Here is a 21919-nt window from a genome sequence, read left to right as displayed (position 1 = left end):
CATGTAGAGAATAGTGGCAGTACAGAAGCTGGAGGAAAGGTGGGCAAGGCTGGCCATTCCCTTTTCATGCAGGAAATCCCAGTGCCTTACCTGGGACAGGGCTATATCATACATTTTGTCTAGTACTCTTGATCCATCTACATTGTGAGATTACAGAAGGCTACTGCTACAGTCTGAGAAGAGAGAGAGGAAAAAAGTGTATAGCTGGGGCAGCACACTTTGTACGTAGTGTATTTAGCAACAGAAGGTGGGAATAAGAGGGAGAACTTAAATGGTTGCTGGTATTAAATGCTTCATTTGTAGAGTTACGATATTAGTATATCCCACTGTTGTGAATAGGAAGGATCCTTCCTGAAAAACCTGTGTTACAGATTGCTGACTTTCATTTACTGGTCTGTTCGTACTAAGTGATTTGCAAAATCATGCACCAAAAACAGAGACTTCCATTTCTGAGCTCCTGTAGGTAAAACTCATGCTTGTCAGTATTAGTCAGTGGTTATCAGAATTTTGAAGTTCACTGTTGTCTCATAATTGTGCTCGATTTCAAGAATCAAGAGCAGTTTTCTTTTGAAGATTTCTTACTTAAAGGCAAGTGCAAGGGGGAGAGACTAAGAAAATCAGTTTCTTTTAAATTAATAATTTCAAATACTTGCTATGTTTTAATATGACTTAGAACAAAATAGGGTGTCATTACCATTCTTGTTCCTGAATGTTTGGCTTGGCATTTGATGCAAGGCCTCAATTGCAGGCTGAAGTGCCAGCAGCTGAAGCTGAAAACAAGACTGCGGTGGCCAAACTCAAGATTTAATTTCAGAAAGAGTGTTTATATTTTCCCTGGGGCCACATTAATGAGAGTCCAAACCCTAAATGTTACCACCAACATATTTCAACAGACCAGTTTCCCAGTTTTTAAAGTGTGGTGTCACCTTGAGTGTTTTTCTTTTAACTTTTTCCCCCTCTTCTGACTTTAAAAGAAAAGCACTAAAGCTGTATCATTTTGGCTGAATTCAATACCATATTTGGGGAAAAAGCTTTTCACAAAGATCTGTGTAATGCAGCAAAGTTGCATTTAAAACCATTTAATCACATTTACTGTGTCTGTATCAACTGTTTTAATAATTCAGCTTTAAGTTACCAATGCAAAGTTTAATGTTATTACAAAACATACTACCATCTGATATGTACATATGTATTCCAAGGGGCCAGATACTGATGTTCTCCATCAGCCCGGTGTCAGTACATCCACAGCATGCCCAGGATGAACTTGTGACCAGCGGGTCAGTGCCAAGAGAGACAGTAGCGATGGGGTCACTGAGAGTTCCTTAGCTCAGTTTCCTGCTCATTCAGCTGGGCCTGTTTTGTGGCTTTAATAGAATTAAAGAAACATTTACATTGAGGCTTTAGGAGCATTTTCACACTGCTCCTTTACCCAATTCAAAGAGCAATATAAATCCAAAGGATTAAGTGGGGGATTTATGTAAAGTTATAGTGTAAGATGAGTTGGTGCACCTGGCTGTCCGTTTTCTTCTGTGAATAAGGCAGGCTGAAGCAGTGTACTGCATACGATACAGAAGTGACATTGGCATTCTTTTGAACTTTCAAATCTATAACTTTGAAATTATCCTTTCTAAATATTAAAATGAAATGATAGTTTCTGATGGAGGAATGTAGAATTTCATTCTGTACATCCTATTAGACATTTTTCTTCAGAGGGTCTTATGGCATTTTTCTGCCACATTTCAATACAGAAGCATCATGCATTTAAGAGAAATTTTAGTTTCCTGGAAATTATAGTATTCTGTATTTAAAAATGGGAAGGGAAGAATACAATTCTCTGCCACTTTTTTAGGTTCATTAAAATCCCCAAAACTTGATTAAATAACCAAAATTAAATTTTTAAGACTACTTGTGTAGTCATTTATGCTGATGAAAGGAATTTAGTTGAAACTGCATATATAGCCTATGTATGTATTTTACAATTACTCTAGAGTAAAATTACAAAAGTCTGAAATTTGTTACTTAAAGCTGTTTCATATTCTTTTGTGTGCCTCACTGCATAAATCTACAAAGACTGAGATTATGCCTGTACTCTTTACTCAGGCGAAATTCCAGCTGAAACTGAAATCAAGTGGTGTTATTGCTGAGAAAAGATTGTGATATCAAAGCCAAAAGAGGAAAAAAGACAGGATGAATGATAATGGTCAACAGTGAGATGACTGATTGTTACATTTAAAACTTCTGTTGTGATTTATATGCATTGTGTTTTTAATCCAACATGTATCAGTATAATTACTGTAAGAGATACCTAAACTTTGGCTTTGCTCTGCAGTCACATAATTATGCAACCAATCATCTAGATATAGACTGTTCACATTAATAAGGGATTGCAGTGTACACTGTATTAATGTCACCCACAGTATCCATCAGTGGGTAGTGGAGTTTTTGCCCCCAACTGGGTGATAAGCAACACCCAAGGTCCAAGAAAACAGTGTCTTTCAGAAGATTACTTTTTTCCTCCTTTTTCTATTGCAGTGCCTATTCTATATGTATTTGATTCAGAAACAGAAGAGACTTCTATATGTGTTTTTTCTGTTGCCTGTGAGAAAGTCTGTGAGAGAGGAGGGAGTGATGCACCCTTATGCTCCTCCTGGCCTCTGTAAGTGAGGCTCTCCTGTAACATACATCAGCCAATCTGTTATTATTCCTGATCTATCATTCTTGTTTTAGAACTGAACTGTATTTAAATTGTGCTTCTGGAAATCTTAGAGTTGTAACCACATCCTTTGTTTTGAGGTTCAAGAGGGAATATTATCCTTGAGAGAATGAGCTTGTTATCAGTTGGGTTATTCTGCATTCTGTACAGCTTTTGGAAATCTGTTTTGAGATTAAACAGAAGAAAAATTTGAAGTTCTTAATTTGATATGTGAAATTAATCATTTTGTTGCAACTTTTGACTGTTGTCCATAGACATTCACAAGAGAACTTTAAGATGACTAAGAGAAGCTAATAAAAAAAAACAAAACAAAAAACAGAAAGACCATAGACCTTAAGACATGAACGAACTTGAATACCCTCATTTTACTTTCTTAATGAGACAGTTCAGGTTGGCTGAATTTTGGAGGTTAGACATTTAACTTTCTACTGGACTGAGTGAGTGCATACTTTGAGGAGGAGGACTGCATGAAGATTTTGTCATTCTTATTAAAAGGAAACCTTTGTTCATTTGCTGTCTTCTTTTTTAAAATCCGTCTATATTCTTGTAACCAAAGTTGTGTTGCAGTGATTTGTATTCAACAGACATTTTTTAACTCAGAGTTTTCAAGTATGTATAATTATGTATGTCGGTAACACAGGAGCAGTTATAACGTTTATTATTTAAGATTTGTAACCACGTTACTTTGTACTCTGTACAAAATTTAATCAGTTCAGTATGATCAACTTGGATTAATTAAACCTGAGTAATTCATGTGCAATTTCTTTTCTTAGTCATAGGCCAGCTTCTTGGCTTTTTATAAGTCCCTGTTGTACCATTTTGTTGGTGCCAAGGAGATCTTAAAGAGTCCTCAAATGTTAACTATGAACTTGCTTAGCAGAGGCATTTTGGCATGCACCTGCAAGGCTGTCAAATGCAAGAGAGAGGAGACGATTATTCCACTCTGGTCAATGCTATTGTGAGTTCTCAGTGCAAAGGTCAAGGTCTTCTCCATCCATACACTTTGTGATACTTTAACTTAGAATTGGGGCTGCAAAGGGCCTAGGACAGAATATAGAAGACTCTTTTTATCCATTGCATTTCTGTGACATGAGAGGACACTGTTGTGGTCCCCTGACTGTGTTGTGAAGACTCAGAATCCACACACATCTTAAGGAGGGGGGAAAAAAAAAAAAAAGGTGGTCTGTAGAATTTCTATATTCATGGACCAGGATAGGATATGGATGGACCATAAGTTTGGGTATGTCAGGCAGTAAGTTTGGGACCACAAAGGCCGATTACTTAATGGATTCTGTCAGCCTCACTGTTTTTAAAGGAAATTATTTTTTTTCTTTTGTTCGCGGCACAAATAAATAAAATGAGTAGATAACTTTGTGCGTAAGGAAGGTAGATTTTGATTCTAAGTGTATTTTGCTACAGCCTAAGGAATCATCTCGGTTTGATTTTTTTATTTTTATTTTTTAACTGATTCTCATTCACATTTAAGTCTATTTTTATGGAGATTCTTTAATCTCAGTAGTTTTAACTGTTTATTTTTCTTGTCAGGTTTTTAGCAGTGGAATTATTGGAAACACTTCAGAACTGGTTTTATGCAGAAATTTTGAAATTATTTTTATCCTATATCTTGCAGCTTGTTTGCTCTGTTTCATGTATTTATGTATATATATTATTTATATATATAATTTATATGTATGTATATACATACATAGAGTACATGAAACTTTTTTTTTTTTTTTTTTACTCTTCTGCTGAACATTTATTTGAAAAAGCAAATTGGAAAGTTGGCCTTATCAAATGTATTATGATTAGTCTTTCCTGTGATTGATTCCTGCAGCAAAGCCAGTTAGGTCAGAATGTGAGACCTAATCAAGTTCTCTCATAAGATAGAGAGATGTAAAGAAGTAAATTTTCCTACCTGTGCAGTAGTAAGATAAAATAGATGAAGCAACACTGTGTGGTTTCTTATTTACTTTTTATACTTCAGTCAGCTTGCATAATAAAAATTTAAGCAATCTCTTTCCAAATATTAGAAATTTAGCATGATGCTTTAGTAAGTTACCTATATATATATAATTATTATTATTATTATTATTATTATTATTGTTATTATCATCATCATCTGTGTTGACTACTGACTTATATTATTTGGGAAAGACAGTTTAAGATCATAGAATATTTTTTTTAACCCCTTTGGCTTGGGTAGGGGGAAGGGTTGTTCATCTATTTTTGTATGTAAAATAAGAAATTATGAAGGTAAGAAACTAAAACTCTATTTGAAGTTGTATGTCCCTGATGCTATTTCAGTCCAAAGCCTTAATCTGTAAATCTGCCTCTGGAGAAGAAGCAAAATGGCTAGCTTAGAAACCAAGGGAAAGCTTCTTTGGGAATATACTTTATTTGTGTTGTTGAGAAGTCTCTGGTGGCTAGCTGTTGAAGAAATAAGTTGGAGTTGTGTGGAGCACAAAGTCTGCAGATTTTTTTTTTTTTTGCTGATGAATCTTTCCTCCCCTTTTAGAGTCTTCTCCTGGTGGCGTTGTAAGCAATGATCTGCTGAGAGTAATGTGTAGTTAATCTGTTTATGTTTTGAAACAAGGAGGTCTTGTCTTTGATGACTTCGTTCCAGCTGCAGCTTTATGAAGTGCTTCTCCAGCAGCTGTCATGAACTTTGCTGCAGTAGTTTGGCTTCAAATTCCAAATTGAGATTTCCACTAAAATGTGTCTGACAGGTTTTTTTTTAAAAAAAAAGAGAGAGAGAGAGAGAAAGAGATCAAAATCTGCGGTCCTATCAATACTGAGGGAGAAGTCTAGTAGTAAATGTGGTCTCAAAAATGTCTAGTAGGATAGTAGAAATTAATTTGCTGTTCTTCAAACTTCAAGGCTTAATTATTTATTTTAACGCATATATAATTACCACTGTCTAAAAGCTGGACTGACCACAGATTCACTTTTGGATGATTTTCCTTATTGAGTTTCTTCATGTGAATCCATTAACTTTAATCCATAATGGTGACAATAAATTAAGAAAGATGTATGTATTCTGTACAGTATCATGTTTGCCTGTGCCTTCAAATATATACTGTTTCATACTGTCACATCTTATAATCAAAGTTTCATCAAGATGAAAATTTAACACCTAATTGTTAAATTAAGTGATCTGGAAGACTAAGAGGTAGGATTTTTTTCCCCCTACCTCAGTACGTATTGAGCCCATGTGTGTTGTTAGGGAACATTTTGCTGTAGAGGTAGCTGAGTTTTAGTGGCATATGGCTTATGATCATCTGAAATTTCCTTTGAAATTGTGATACTAACTCGAGTCTCACTGATATCTAAATACAGTAACTAAAATCTGACTCCTTATGTTATCTGTAGTTTCAGCTTTATATATAACACTGGTTTTCACTTCTCTGTCTAAACCAGTGATTCTCTTTTGCTGTGTGTTGTTAACCACCTGTTATATTTCTCCTTAGAGGCAGAGAAATTGTTGTCCTGGTGATTCTCTTACCTATATCCAATATGATTCTACATTAACATTTAGAAAGCATTCATGGCAATGGCATAGCAGTATTATGCAACTGTGGAAAGCTTTAGCTCATGGTTGCCCAGTTGTGAACTACATTAGGTACTTTTTCCACTTTGTATCCACTGTAAATACTTATGATACAATGATGATGCCTATTTTACACATGTATTCCCTGATAGCATAAAATCCTCACAGTAATAAAATATATTGTTACTACTAATGTCTTCATTTGCTGTTTGCTTTTCAGCTAGGCTTGATGATTCCAGTTCTGTAGCTACCATCTTAATATTGCAAGGCAATTCCATGAGCATGACTCACCATGAGCACATCAGATAACCTTTTTTCGTTTGATAACAATTACAGTTTATACATATGGGGAAATTGTCATTGTTTTTAACTGAACATGCTTATCCTGGATTAATTTGGAATGTGTGTCCATATTGACAAAAGAAGCAGATCTTTGGTACCAGATCTGGAACCGAGTCCTGCACTTGGGGCTTTGCAGGAAGGATAGTTCAATAGTCATCAGGCACTTTCCTGGACAGACACAATTCAAGGTCGTGATGCTCTACAAAAGCCCTGTGTAATCTCTGCCAAGTCATTTGTAGCCATATTGAAACAGCATGTGATGGTGCCTAAGGCTGATTTGGGTACTTACAATGGCTCAAGATAGAAAACTATTAAAGTCTTCTACATTCTCTGTAAGGACCCAGGGTCTGGCAAGCCTGAATAGAAAGCAGTCTGAAGGATTTATAACTCTTTTATTTAGGTGTTTTGTATACCAGAAGAGGTGATCTGATGAATTTGACCCTTAGTTACTCTGTGATTGGTCTTCTGCTTTGTGCCTGCAGTGCAGGGACGGTAAGCTAGTGTAGATCAGAAGCTATACAGCCACTTGCCAGAACCAAATGTGAGTTAATTTACTATTTTTCTTTCAGAGATTTTGCACACTATGCTGGCTTCCTTGCTGGGTAGAGTCAGATCTAACTCAGGAATATACACAGCGTGTATATTCTCATGTCTCCATTTGTAAAATGGTCATAATAGTACTCAGAAATATCATATGGATTAAGATGCTTAGTACCAACAAGAACAACATAAAAGTATTTAGAATAAACAGAGGATGATAAGCATCTTTATTTGTGGTTTGTGCCAACACAAATTTATTGCATTTAATATGACAAATAATATTTTTTCTAGAAGATTTTTCCTTTCTCAAAACTAGAAGAAAATAACGTGCCCAAAGGAAAATATGAATTGTTCTTAGTTGGTGTAACATATGAGAAGTCATGTTTATCAAAACCAACCCAGTCTAAGCCAGTATTACTCAACCTACAGTCTGTAAGACATCAGGAGGTATTCTGCAAAATAATTTCTGTTCTATGGTTTGGTTTTCTTTAATTCAAATACATGCATTTTTCGTGTAATATGCAAGTACCAAATTTAAATTAATGGTTATTGTTGTAGTGAAACTGATCTTTGTTTACCTAATTTGTATGTAGTCTGTTTAATACTCTTCAATCGTTAAACAAGAGAAGGACACGTAATGATTTAGGGAATTTTTTTCTAGGACAGCTAGATGGTTCTTTGATGAAAACAAAGGTTGAGAAATCGAGCTTTTTCTTTTCTATGTGTGAAAAATAAGCAGAAAATACTGACACTGAAGATAGCTGCATGTTTTAGTAGAGGTTTCCTCCTAAGAGGGAACAAGAGAAGGCAGAGCTCACTTTGTTTCAATGTCTATAAATTGAACTGAATTTTAACAACTTAACAACTCCCAGTAGCTTTCATGTCACCATTATAAAATCCTGTGTTCTTGGAAAGGCTGTGTAAGCAGTCAAAGGCTGATGTGTGGTTGATAGATGTGCAGTAGAATGTCGCTCCTCAACAGTGGGGAGGAAGGGGAAGATCAGGTTCGCTATTGCTGTGCTTGCCCCAGCGAAGCACTTTGGGCACACTCCTGACATGCATTAAATTAGTGACAAAATTCCAATGGGCCTTGGTGGATCCTGGATTACACTGAGAGATCATCATCACATGCGGACACTGAAGTCAGAAGGTAGAATCACAAAATTTGTCATATTGCAATTCAGATCAAGGTCATTAGATTTGATATCTAGGATCAGAAATATGCCTGTTTATCTAACTGTGAGCCTGGATTGTGTTTTATGCACTTAGCTTGTTATGTGGTATATTGCTAAATACTGAGATGGCAGATGTGCTCAAAACTAGCTTCTTCACAGGGCAGAAAATACAAATAATTCCACATGCTAAACTCCTGTGTCCATTTATGTCATTCAAAATTTTGTCATTGATTTAATTCAGGATTAACTCAGGATTATTCAGAATAACTCAGGATTTCTTTCAAACGATCTATCATGAATAGTAGTAAGCCATTATTTAGCACTCATGTTTTAACTATAAGTTTATTTCATAGCGTAAATGTAACAGTTGCTGTTCAAATCTTCCTTACCTTACAACAACAACTATTTTCCTGTGTTATATTTCTGCTTCAGCAATAGTATGATAATATGAATGACCTCTTTGAATCCCAAGTACTACCTTTATTAATATGGCTGAAATAGTAGAGGAAGGTTCCGTCTACAGCACGGTAAACACCATGAGACTTCTATTGCCTATTTTTGCTATTTTCCTACAGATATGTACTCAGTATTTAAAGATGATCCTTTGAAAGTTTGAATGCTGCTGTTGATTGTTGCTAAGTCCTGTAATTCAAGTTTCATAGACATAAAGCTATGAACCAGAATTGCTTTGTCTATATGCAAAAACATAATATTGATATCTGTACATAATAATTCTATCATGCTAACAGTTGCTGAATTCTCAGTTGGTCCTATGCCCATTTTGTAGCAAAGCTCTCATTGACTTCCATGGTAGAGCATCAAGGTCTGCTTTTTAAAAAGGAAGTTTCCCATCATATACTAATAGATAAGACTCCAGTATTGATTGGAAAAGAATATACAACAAATAGATGTACTCCTTGCAGCTAATAACAATACAAAACTGATGTGATATCAGTCATTTTCTCTTGATTTATGTTATTGTAATTTGTAAAACAAAATCTTTTACATATACAGCTTAGAGACTATATAGACTCAGCATAAAAGAAACCCGACTTCATTCTTATATCTAATCAGCATTTTCATGTATTAGATGTTAAGCTGTAAGCAAAGCACTTATTTTCTGCAAGTAAAACAAGTTTTTGAGAAAGCTTTTGTTTTTTTGGAAACCTTAAAAAAACAATGAGATATATGTTCGTGTTATATTCATGAGTGACTTTAATAGTGTGAGCAGTCCTACTGCTCTCAAAGTTCTACCTGTGTCCGAAAGTTGGTAGGTTCAGGGCCTCAATTTGTAAGATTATGCAAGTGCATTTCATTGTATAAGATATTCAGATAGTTGTATATTGCATGTAGTTCAATACATTTGTCTTAAGTATGTTGAATATGCTGGAAAAAGTTGTTAGCTCTATGTATTTAGTGCATGTCAATAGTCTACAAATAACTCAATAAAGGAATCCCATATTCCTGATCTAGTATGTGGGTAGGTCATTGCATAGGTTGCTCATCTGTTTCTACAGTTTAATGTTTCCATTATTATTTTTGTTTGGTTTTGGATAATTCCTATTTTCTACCTTTTATGGTATTCTAGGCAGGTGCTGCAACAATTTTTAGTTGCTTTTTGCACTCAATTTAGCTTCCTTAATTGAAAGCAAATTTCCTTCTCTTATTTATATGAAGAAGGAAAGTTGGTGTTTTCTTACATTCCTCTGTCCAGCTGGGAGACAGTAGAGATTCTGAGGGGGGTTGACAGGGTGTTTTCCCACCACCTTCAGCAGACTAGGCAAATCTGTTTTAAAGATGTGTCCAACATATGGTATTATTTTAATAGTTTCACTGATCAAGTTCAGAGCATAAAATCCTTAAGGTTTTAGAGGTTGCAGCATTATTTATTTAAAGAGAAAGAAACATTTTCACATGGCGATATAATTTATTAAACATCACTCTTTCCTAGAGGTTCAGTCTCAAACACTGATGTCTTTCTAATGTGTAGCAGATACTGTGTAAATTACAGCCATGAAGAACCTTGTTTTTATATAGTTAGTAAGTGTTATCAATAGTAGAAATTCACAGGTGGACAGACAAAAATGTCCTGTTCTGGGATTAACTCTAAAATAAACTCTGTTACACATACGTACCATATGGATCTGTTTTCCTTTTCATCCATTATAGAAATGAGAGGAAGTAGTTCATTGTTCTCTCATCCAGCTCACAGATTTGCAGATTCCTCAAGGTAATAATTTTTTTATATGCTCTATTTAATGTGCTGGGGAATTTTTTAAAGCCTTCTGTTGAATCTGTGGGGAGAAGATCATGTTAGTGCACTGGGAAAGCTTCCTGAGCTTTCTGGTTTTACTAGAAAAAGTAATGATATAGCTGAAAGTCTGCAACTATAGAATTTTTCAGAATCATGTCAGGCTCATTTACTATTGTGGGTCAGTTGTGGAAAAAAACTTTACGTTATAAAAATTGTACTAAACAAATCCCTCATCTTTGATTTTTCCTCAAAGATATCTACAGATTAAAGAGTCTTTAATTACGCTATAATGTTCTGCTGAACACTGGGGGTTCGGTAGCCAATATGCTGTATGGTATATGCAAGTAAAACTTACTTAAACAGTAAGTTGCAACAGTGCATTTCAGGGGATTATTGTCCACCATGTATGGGAGCAGAGGGAAGCTTCAAAAGCTAAGACTTTAATCACACAAGAAAACCTGTAATCTTTCAGAAATGTGCCGCCCAGAATTTGTTTTTCAAAAAATGTTTGAAAAGTGGCTAAGGTTAAAACAGATTTAAAATGCAGTTATTAGTCCACTTAGCACTGAATTTCAGGCTGTCCTTCAGAAAGACCATGACCTGTATGTCACAATGCAGACTGATGCTAAAATATTCTTTTTAACAACATTATTACATACATTATAGATATACTTATAGTCAAGGACAGAATGGAAATATGTAAATGTGAATTTGATTTCAACAATAATGGTTTAAGACTACAAGCTGGAGAAACTGCAACATGAGCAACCCAGTTTCTTTAATATCATATTGGTTACGTAGCATAAGCTCCTGCACAGAGGAAAGAGTACAATTGAAAGAATTTTTTGTAAAACACGTATGTACATGAACAAATCAAGAGCCTTAATTAGTTCTTCCTTATACTTAACTTTAAGTATATTCCTGATTCCACTGATTTCAATAGAACTTAAGTAAATTTTTCCTCTAGGCCTTATTTGTTAAGCACATACATAAGTATTTAGAAGAAGCAGTCTTTTATCATCAATGCATTTCACTAGTATTATATTCTCCTTTGAGATATCCACCTAAGTGTTGACCAAACTGTGTTATGTTAGGAATATAGAATAAAAGGAAAAATTATATCAGAGTCTTTTCATGGAAAAAGTATCAGTTCACTTCATTGTAAGCTTAGGCCCATACTATTTTTTGCAAAGACCAGTATATTTAATTAGGTTTTAAAAAACTCATAATCAAAAGTATGTTAATCATCATTGATCGATTTATATTTACTGTTTACAAATGATTTAATTTATAAATACATATAGTACAATACCGTATAGTCAAATAAATAGAAATTAGTTATAGTTAATTCACAAACAACCAATAGACAAAGCTTTGGTATATTTATCAATAATGAATATATTTAGAGAAATCAAGATTACATTAAAAAAGATAAATTTGCAACAAATATTACAATAAATTTTGATTGCTTTTAGCAACAATGTTGACATGTGCTCTTTCCCCTGAAGATTACTTGGAAAGAAGGCAGGAAGATGCTGAAATATGTAGGATTTCTCTTGCTACTAATCACTTTGAAAAAATATGTGTAATTGTTCTGTGATGATGTCTATAAATAATTATCTGTGGCTAATCAATATTCAACTTGAAAGAATTAACTTGGCAATGAATTCTATCCAACAGTTAACCAGCAGCCACTTGTAAACAGGAAGTAAATAAAAAGCCTTTATATCAGCTCCACAAACCTAGACCTGCCAACCTCAAGCTTCAGAACGCATTCTCTTATACATCAGTCTCCATGTTTTCACTTCCCTAAATCATTCAGTCTGGGCTTGAAATTTCCTGTGCTCCATCTTTGCAAGAACATGACTGTTTTGTTTGAGCAACAAAGGATACTTTCCAGGATTTGTAGTCCATTTCTTATTATTTTGCTTTATGGATGAATATAAACATATATATCACCATGCTAAAATGATTTCTTGATACAATTCTTTCTATGAATTTCATAAAAAATCAGCACAACTCAAAAACTAATTTCTGATTTCATGATCTTTAAGGGAAACTACTCTCTCTGCTTTATTAAACAAATAAAAATGGCATGATTGTATTTAAATATAGTCAACTATGAAAAATACCAATAATAAAAGTAAAATTATCAACTTTTTACTCAATAACTTTACTCGACTTTGCTATTTTTAGTCTCTGATGGTTATATTTGTTGAATCCTGTGAAGAACATTTCAACTTCTCCTCCTGTTAGTATTAAAGAGCCAAAATTGTGAGTTGAAATGCATTTGGATACATTAATCATTACGTTGTCATTTGAAGTTACAGATAAATTGTTCAATACACATTTGTATTTCAAGCTGTAGAAAATGGTATTCTCTGAAAAGTAGTGTGGGAAAAAAAAATAAGTCTTAATGTTTATACTAAAAGGAAAAGTGGAGGAGCCACGTGTAACATTAACTTTGCATTTCTTCACTTTTATGAGTGAAGTTCAAGCTACACTGAGATTAACAATAAAACATGTCTTCGCTTTGGTGAGATCAGAATTTCATGCTTTAATCTTCATGTCTAAACCTAAAATTGTATTTTCCATAAGATATTTTATTAGTTCCTGGTAATAGATAATATAATTATGACATATAATAGTTATTTATAGAGCTCTGACTGAGTTTTTCTTTTAGCAATTTGACATGTTCAAAGGGGTGGAGAATAGTCAATGGAAGAAGCTAAAAACTCATGCCATGAAATACTTTTATTTGTGGGCAGTTATATTAGAAGGGGAACATATTAAAGATGTGTATGCTCAGTTATTTGTGTAAGAAACAGAGTATTTTCTACTTGAGACATCAGCCATGTAGACTTTCATTCCATTTTACAGAAAACTTGAACTGAATGATAAATGCTAAGAAAAATTGGGAGCTAAGAAGGAAAATTCTGAAGTGTAGTTTGATCTGTGAATAATATAAATGATACTTAATGAGAAAAAGGAATGACATAAAACAAAATAGAGCAGCCTGGAATGAAAACAATCACCTGGTGGTGGTATTCTGCATTGTGATGTTTGAGCCTTTAGTTTTATTTCTTGAGTCAAATTCTTGCTTCCAGTGACAGAAGTTCTGCTGGGGCCTGTGCCTCTCTTCAGGACATGCCTCACATGACTCAAAGGCAAATTATTCAGGATGGGGTGTTAGGGTTAGGGGGTCTAAGAAGGTGACTGAGATGGGGCACCAGAGGGAGTTTCATTCAGTCATCTTTGGCCAGAAGGATGGTCGAATCACACTTAGACCTCAAAAGAGGACAGAAGGTTTAAACAGAAGGGAAAGAAGCATCACTGAATGTCTTAGAATGTCCTGGAAGAATCAGCTCATTTTTGGAAAATGAATGGCTCCCAATGACTGTGGGAATTTCAAGAATGGCGTAGATACCTGCTCAGTTTTGGAACTGTTTTTCCATATGTTACATAGCCAGTTCCTCAGTAGGTGCAGCACAAGCACATAGAAAAAAAAAGTGTTGAAGAGAGGAATTTAAAAAGATATTAAATATTTTAAGATATTAAGTATCTTAAAATAAAGAAGAGTTCAGGAGAAGATTTAATGCCAGGAGCATTAAAACTTTGTGCTAATTTAATCTATGCCAGTAGAAGACAATCTACAGAACTGGCAACTTTGAACTGGATTTTACATGGAGGTAGAAAAACATTGATTAATAATAAAAACAGTGATGATGTGAAGTAGAAAAATCTCTCTTTAATGCTGTAAATCTGGATCAACACAGTGCATTTTTCAGTATCTACAGAATTAGAACAGTTGGGTTTGGTTGCATAAATGCTCCATTCCTAATAGGTGTTATTCATAGTGATCACATTTGCATATGAGTCACATTCAGTTGAATTTACCAGATGTCCATTTATGTTTATTTAAATAATGAGATCATTCCATGAAGTGAACAGGACCTAAAAATACAGAGGGAAGACTGTTCAGAAAAACAAGGTTTAAAATGCCTTACTTACATATTTTCATGTCTCATGGTATATTATGCAAGTAGAAGTACAGCCATATCAAGGCCCTGTTCAAAAACATTTGTCTGACTGTGTTGATAACACTTCATTAAACAATATATTACCTAACAAAGCTTCACAGGATTTGTTTCTATTTTCCTAATCAATTACTCTATTAAAGGGAATATTCTTCTTTTAAACACATTTAAATATACGATTTTCAAAGCCAGCATCATTTCACTGTTTCTCCTTTTGTGCTGCTCTGTGAAGATGCTAAGTCTTTTCACACAATGCTTTGTAATTTACTGTAGCTTGAAAGAATTTTAAAACATACTATGTAAAGCAAAGCTCATACATAAACTGAGTGGACAAGGGGCAACTGAGTTCTGAACTTTTCTGCTATTGAATTTACATAAACTTTTAACAAGCAATAAACTTTCCATGTGAACAGGCTACCAAATAGCCATGAGTTCAGCAAAGACTACCCAAAAGTTTACCTAATTTATATCAGACTTTTAAAATCTTTCTCAAAGTCTGAAGAAATTCTGTTTTGTTCATACTGCAGCCAATCACTATACATATTAAACATTTACATTGCTTCTTGGTGAAATAAATAATTTTAATGGTATACAACTTGAGATTGCTGCCTTGGGAAAGAAAGTTAACACCAGCATATCACAGAACACACATATGGAGAGCTACTTTGATCTCTTTAAAACAAAATCTGCAAGTAAAGGCTGAAAGAAAAGAAAAGGGGGAGTTTAGCCAAAGCTCTTGGTGCCTCAATAAAGAACAGTCTAAGAGCACAGATGATATAATGTGCAGTAAGCAGAAAACCATTGTCAAACTGATACATCTACAAGAAGCAATAGAATTTGATGACATGATATTTTTACAGAAATAGGTCTCATATGTTCTTTCATAAGACGTAACAGATGATTTATGTGAATTGGACTTTATCTACCCATTCCCCAGAGAAATATGCATCACAAGCACAAAAAACATCTGCAAGCTTCCCCATGCAAAACGCCCTTTATAGTTTGGACTGGAGAAGAGGAAGGAGGCAAGACACCTTTCAAACCAGAAGATACGCGCTATTGCAAGAATGGCGTATTTATGTTGTTTGTTTGTTCCAGGCTGTCTATTCTATATGCAGCTTTTGGGGGGCTTAGTTTGCTGTTTCTAAGTCTTGTGTTTTCTTGTCAGTGGCAGGTGTTTCTTCAGTAAGTCAAGAGCAGGCTTTTCTGAAATTTACTTGATCTGCTTGAAAATCCATTGTAAATCATAGACTAAGTACACATCAGGCTATGTATGGAACAGTAATGTCTGCTCTGCAATGAGATGCCAAAATTTGCACAATGGCTGGAAATTTGCAGGAAACAACAGAACAAGAAGGAATACAGGCAGATCTGTATTACTGAAGGAGAGTTTTATGACTGTGTGACTTCTACAAAATAGGTTTGTGTTGTGGAATTGACACATTCATCACTGTTAAAAGAAAATGCTAAAATATTCAAACTACCAGAGCCTGGTTTGCATTTTAGAGGAGCATAAAGAGTATCAAAGCAAAGCTTCATAAAAATGTTTCTGTGTACATTCAGTCATAGTGCTGTAATTAAACCGTGAATGCATTTTCAAAGAGAAGTGGGAAGGTATAACCAACTTTGCACTGCATTTTCTATTAATATTAAAAAAGCAGATATCTCTTATGGAACAGGATATCCATTCAAATGATTGCTAGAGCATTATGGCAGCTGCTGAATGGTGAGCTGCCTACTTATATATGTTGAAACATACCACAGGAGCAATTTTTGCTGAAAGCTATAATTAAAACCACGAGTGCTGGATATGTGGGGCATGTAGTTTGCTTTCAAAAACCATGGCCATTTGTAGATGTTCACCACTGTAGGTTTTGTGTGGCCACGTGGCCTCACACTGCTGTTTTGCTAATATTTACAGAGTTCAAAACCTTGACTAGTCACTGGTGCACTACAACTTGCCAGAAGTGCTGCCAAGCTAGGCTTCTTCCAAATTCCTTTACTTACTTTCTTGAGTGGCATAACTTTTATGTCTCATTAGCTTTGTACCTCTACCTCTCAGTCTCACCCTGCATCTTTATTATATATATATTCAGTTGAATTTGTGGCTGACTACAGGATAGTCATATTCAAAACATCATTCAATTGTGATGCTTGCTTGACATTTGAACTATAGAATTCAAGTGAAAGGGAGCCTGCTGTATGTTTTATTTACTAATGTTATGGCATTAAGCACCTTCAAATACCTTTTGGTAAACCATATTTTTATGTCATTCATATGCAACCTGGCAAATCCTGTCACTCATTTCCTATCTTTTTTGAAGGGGAGGGAAAGAAAGGGATGCATTTCCTTTACTGGAAGTATTTAGTTCACATTGCCTGACCATAGGAGACTCCAACAACTGAAAGAACAAAATGCTTGAAGAAACAAAACAGAAAATATTACCACTTTTCCTTTGGGAGCTATTTAAACATGTTATCATTCAAATTAAAAGTACATTTTGAAATTTGAAATATGTAGTCGTATGTAGTGTTCAATTTAAAGCAGAAGTGTTGTCTTTTATAAAGCGAACAGCTGTAATTTTAACAGATTCTGTGAGGATTTATCTAGTGTGGCAAATGGGCTGTTTAGGTTGCTGTACTTGCTGAATTTTTTTCAAAAATCCTTACTCAAAGCTTTATTAGTATTCCCTTGTTTACAACTGGATTTACTTTGCCTATATTTTTAAGCTTGTACTCGATGACTTCAAAGTTAGTAAATTTTGTTTAGGAGGAGAAAGGTTGTGAATTTTGAGCAATAATGACCCTGTGGTCCCTAAGTCTGTTTCTGATAGTTCAGATCAAATCAGGGGTTATGAATGCTGTTTAGAATAACCCCCATGAAACTGAAGTGGTTGTGAACAATATTATAATATAAAATCAACCCTTATTTGCGGATGATTTATCTTAATATTTTTCTGGTAGTACTAGCCAATCTAACTCCTTTTTCCCTCATTCTCTTTACAGTTGAATTGAGTTATTTTTGCATATATGTGAATGCAGCTCAATTCAAATTTCATTCTACAGAGAGCAGGCTTTATAAAGATGTATTTTTACTATCAGACTTCTTGCTACTTTGAATCCAGTGGAAAAATTCTTTTGACCTTACTTGGACCCAGGATTTTAATCCCTTATCCACCTCCTTTAGTCACCTGTTTATGTTGTATTTAGATTCTATCTAGAGCAGATAATAAATAAATAAATAAATATTTTTAAGTGGGAAGTCAGGAAATCAACATGAGACTTTAAGTGAAAAATATGAGGACATATTCTCAGCTGAGTAAACTGCTATATTTTTATTGAAATAAAAGCAGTTAATGTTGATGAACGCCATCTAAGTGTTCATACGTCCTTATAAAGGAAGAATTATTGTGAGGACACTCAAATTCAACAGGAGGAATTATGTTGCTCAAGTTATTCTCAGGCGAGTGAAATACTTTTAGAGAACATCTAGTCCATGTTGGGGGTGGGAAATGCAGTCAGAAATGTAGGATTTTGTGCATTTCCAGAAGAAAAAAAGCTAATAATGGAATTCATTTTAATGCTTTGGAATTCATTTCATGTATGCTAAGTGGTCATAGGTAGGTTTGCAAATAAAAGTAGTATCTTTTTTTAAAGTTCAGATCCCCCAGTCTTGCTAAACATATTATCAGAAGCAAAAAATACTGCCATCCATAATGTGCGGGAATGGGTCAGGCTATTCCTGAGCAGTAAGTGTAAAATTTGCAAGCAAATATCTGTTACTGCCATAATGAAAGCATCCCCAGCATAGAAATCATCAATGTCCCTGGTTCTTACACCTAACCCCTGTAATATTTCACCCAGTGCACCAGTTGCCCTTTTGATTTTTGTAAGTAAAATTAAACAGCTACTGCATACTGGAACAAACTCGGGCAATTTATGAAGGACAAAAACACCTGGCTACCTATGAGGGAAAAATTTTCATAAAACAGTCTTCAAAATCCTTGTCTGTTTCTCAAAGATGAACCTGAGAACTAAAACTCATTATTTTGCTGGATACCAAATAGCATGGATTTGACAGAGTTGTGCTTTTATTGCACATTATAATCTCCCTCCCCCTGCTAGTACCTACATGTTTTCTAATGGGTTTGTCAGGAAAATGATATTCTATTAGAAATGGTTAAAAGTCCTGTCCCTTTTATTGATAGTCATGTGTGGAACATGTGCTTAGGCTAACCGGTCAAAGGAGCATAAACAAGAACCACACTGGCTTAACTCTTTGCACCTACTGCCTATTATGTAAAGTACAAAGTGTGTTGTTATTTTTTTCAAATTTCTTGTCACCATACTTTTGTGGAATTTGGCAGGTGTTGAAAAATTATTTTTAGACTTACATGTGTTTTATTTTTGAGAAACTGGAATACTTAGATAAAAAATTGTTACTAAATTGCATGCATGTAAGCTATCTGGGATTTTTGGTTGAATGGTTGAATTTTTGCTGACAAATTCCGGCATTTATTTTCAGGTTTTCTTAAAACTGATCTGTCTTTCTTTCTTCTTCTGTTTCAACAGCTTGATCAAGTTGTCCGTCAGAGAAATCTGTCTAGTTTGGAACTTTTCCTCTCATGTGCGCAGAAACAATTAAGCACTTTATTAAAGGAAGAGCTGATCACTACAGAAGAAAAGAGAGAGTGACATTCTGACTACACTGATAGTGTGATTTGTGGAGCTGCAAATCTCAATGTAGCAAATGACAAATGTTGTCTTTTCTAATCATTTGGGATTTTACTCTTGGTTCAAGATTGATCTGAAGCTATGGTTGATAGAAATATTTGTGGATGTTGTTCTTTGATTTTTTTTTCCTTTTGACTACTATTATCAGATTGGAAAATAAGGAATAAGAAAATCACTGGAAAAAACACATTTGTTTTTATTTATGATTGTGTTTTCTTTGTATTTTCTAGTAGCCCATGATTGATATTCTAGGTAAGTGCAGCAATGATGAAAACATTTCCCTGTTATGACTGTTTAAACAGTGGTATCATGTGTCTGGGTAATTTATTAATGGTTTTGATATTTTTTAAAAATAGAGAAAAAAAATTAAATATTCATGCAAGTCTGTTTGTATTTCCAAAGTATATGCCCAAGTGCATTGCCCCAAGTGAGCCTGAAGAGCTTATTACCTTCTATTGCTTTGGATGTATAACAGAAGATCAATACTGAATTTTAAGAGTGTTGACAGGCATTTCCTTAATCATTTAAAAACAGCTCCAGCTCTAGAAATAGAGAAGTTTAAAAACTAAACAGTACATATTTTTACAGTAGTGCAAAGCATTTAAGAAGTCTTGTGCTGTAGTAGCTAAACTAATGTATGGTAAATTCTTTCTTTCTTTTCTTTCTTTTCTTTCTTTCTTTCTTTCCTTCTTTCAGCTAGTCTGATTCCAGAAGTCTTTTTCTCATGAAAATAGGATTAATGTGACTGACCTCAGTTTCGGGAAAAAGATGCATGTAATTATGTGGAGACTGATACTGCACTGCTTCAGTGGAATTTCTGACAGGATGAGTGCAGGATGCTGACCTCAGATGCCCTTTCTAAACCTACTGAAGAAAGTAGAAATAATCCCCACTGACTGTATTGGGCTTTGGATCATTAGGTCTATCCAGCCTTGCTAATGGCAGCAGGCCTACACTTTAATGATTGTAGATTTGGAGCTTTAGTTTAGAGGAGTTCTGAATGAAATAAGGGAAAATAAAAATATTATTCATACTTATGAATGTAAATAAATTGAGAATGATATCTCTTGTAGTGGGCTTGTGATTCAGTGGGGACTCATGGGCATTTTATAGTGCAGATACACTTTGCACTTGGTATTTAGGGTTGGATTTTTTTACATCGGGTTAGTCTTCATACATAATGGTCTTTCTTATATCCATAAAGAAATTCCAAATGGTGCATATGTATTTTGCCATATGAAATATTTATTACAGGGTATTTAGGTATTATTTAAACCTTCTTTTTCCGTGCTTCACTTTTGTAGTCAAAACCAAAATTTTTATCTTCTGTATGATTACAAAGGTTCACTAAAGAAGTAAATAATGCAGGTTTTACCGTATGATGACCTCTCCCTACTAATGAATGAAAAATCAGTCTCCTTTTTTTATACATATCTTGATTAACTGATTACTTCCCATTTCTGCTGGCAGACCAAATGATGGTTTTTATCTGGACAGAATAGGCAAAGGATGCAGTTTTGATAATTCTGAATCTCTTAGTTTTGACCATCTGTCCCCCTTTGTTACTCAGTTTTGGTATGTAAATCTTGTTTTGTTTCAGGGCTATGTGGTTATGGAGAATTTAAGTATTTTTCATCTCCAGGACCTGGCCAGCAGATTGCAGTCTTCTATTTGTTTATTGGTCCCAAGCAAGTGTAATTCATGTCTTTGTCAACTGCAGCTAGAATGGTGCTGATCTACACATTACTCATTTGGGAAGCAGAGTTAGTGCAAAATAAAGTTGATTGATTGTTTGTATAGTGCTGTCTTACAATCTATGTTTAATTGTGGAGATGTGATATGAATAAATTCCTAGATGGACTTCAGTCTTCTGGGTTTTTTATTTCTAGGGCCATATGTGGAATAGTATTCCTTTCTACGATAGACTGCAAAGTGATCCCCATCAAAAGTCAGAGCCCTAGTGCGTTACCAGCATTTTTATACTTTACTGAAGAGTTTTACATTCTGAGTTGCAATAATACGCAAAAGCACTTGTTACAGAAGTTTTTGATGGGTGTCAATAAGATTTCACTGGCAACTACTGTATATCTTTTCCATTAGCATTCAGTGTTGTTTAATGTCAACTCTTGAATATTGTGATTATCACAGAGAGCTGTAAGGGGTTGTTTGTTTGTTTGTTTGTTCCTTTATACCTTTGACAGATTTAGTCCCTTAATCTTTCTCTTTACACTCCAAGCAAAACTGCTGATTTAGTGTCTGCTACTTAAAGTGGTGACAAATAATAAAACAGAATTAGACCACAGTCATACAAAAATCAGATTGAGAACCTGGATTGTATTCAAAACCCCAAGTCTCAGAGAAGAAATTTTGTTAGCCAGCAGAAAAAGCTATCCAGTATGCAAGCTTTGCAATATGCAATAATCTTCATCTTCTCCACATCCCACCCAAAGCTTTAGAGCTTAGTTTTATTTTACATTTTTTCTGCATAACTACAGGACAATACAGTTTGTGGAAATTTGGGAGGGAGGAAGGAAGGGAAGGGTTTGCAAAACCCAGTCTAGCACTAGAGTAATGTCT

The 21919-nt window shown here is 34.6% G+C and overlaps 1 protein-coding gene across 12 annotated transcripts in view; it reads left to right on the top strand.

Moving 5' to 3' along the window:
* CCDC91 (coiled-coil domain containing 91) overlaps positions 1-21203 on the top strand; it is a 176751-nt gene extending 155548 nt beyond the window's left edge. For 10 of the 12 annotated variants that reach the window (XM_067304538.1, XM_067304621.1, XM_067304561.1 and 7 more), the window contains one exon: positions 19181-21203. In XM_067304538.1, the coding sequence (XP_067160639.1) occupies positions 19181-19303 (123 nt within the window). In that variant the 3' untranslated portion in view covers positions 19304-21203. The remainder of the gene's footprint in view (positions 1-19180) is intronic. The other 2 variants (XR_010885611.1, XR_010885614.1) reach the window with 2 other exon arrangements.
* The last annotated feature ends 716 nt before the right edge of the window (positions 21204-21919 follow it).

The sequence above is a fragment of the Apteryx mantelli genome, chromosome 1 (assembly GCF_036417845.1).
Source record: "Apteryx mantelli isolate bAptMan1 chromosome 1, bAptMan1.hap1, whole genome shotgun sequence".
In the NCBI taxonomy this organism is placed as follows: Eukaryota; Metazoa; Chordata; class Aves; order Apterygiformes; family Apterygidae; genus Apteryx; species Apteryx mantelli.
The sequence above is the reverse complement of the archived record's forward strand: the minus strand, read 5'-3'. Positions and strand labels throughout refer to the sequence as shown.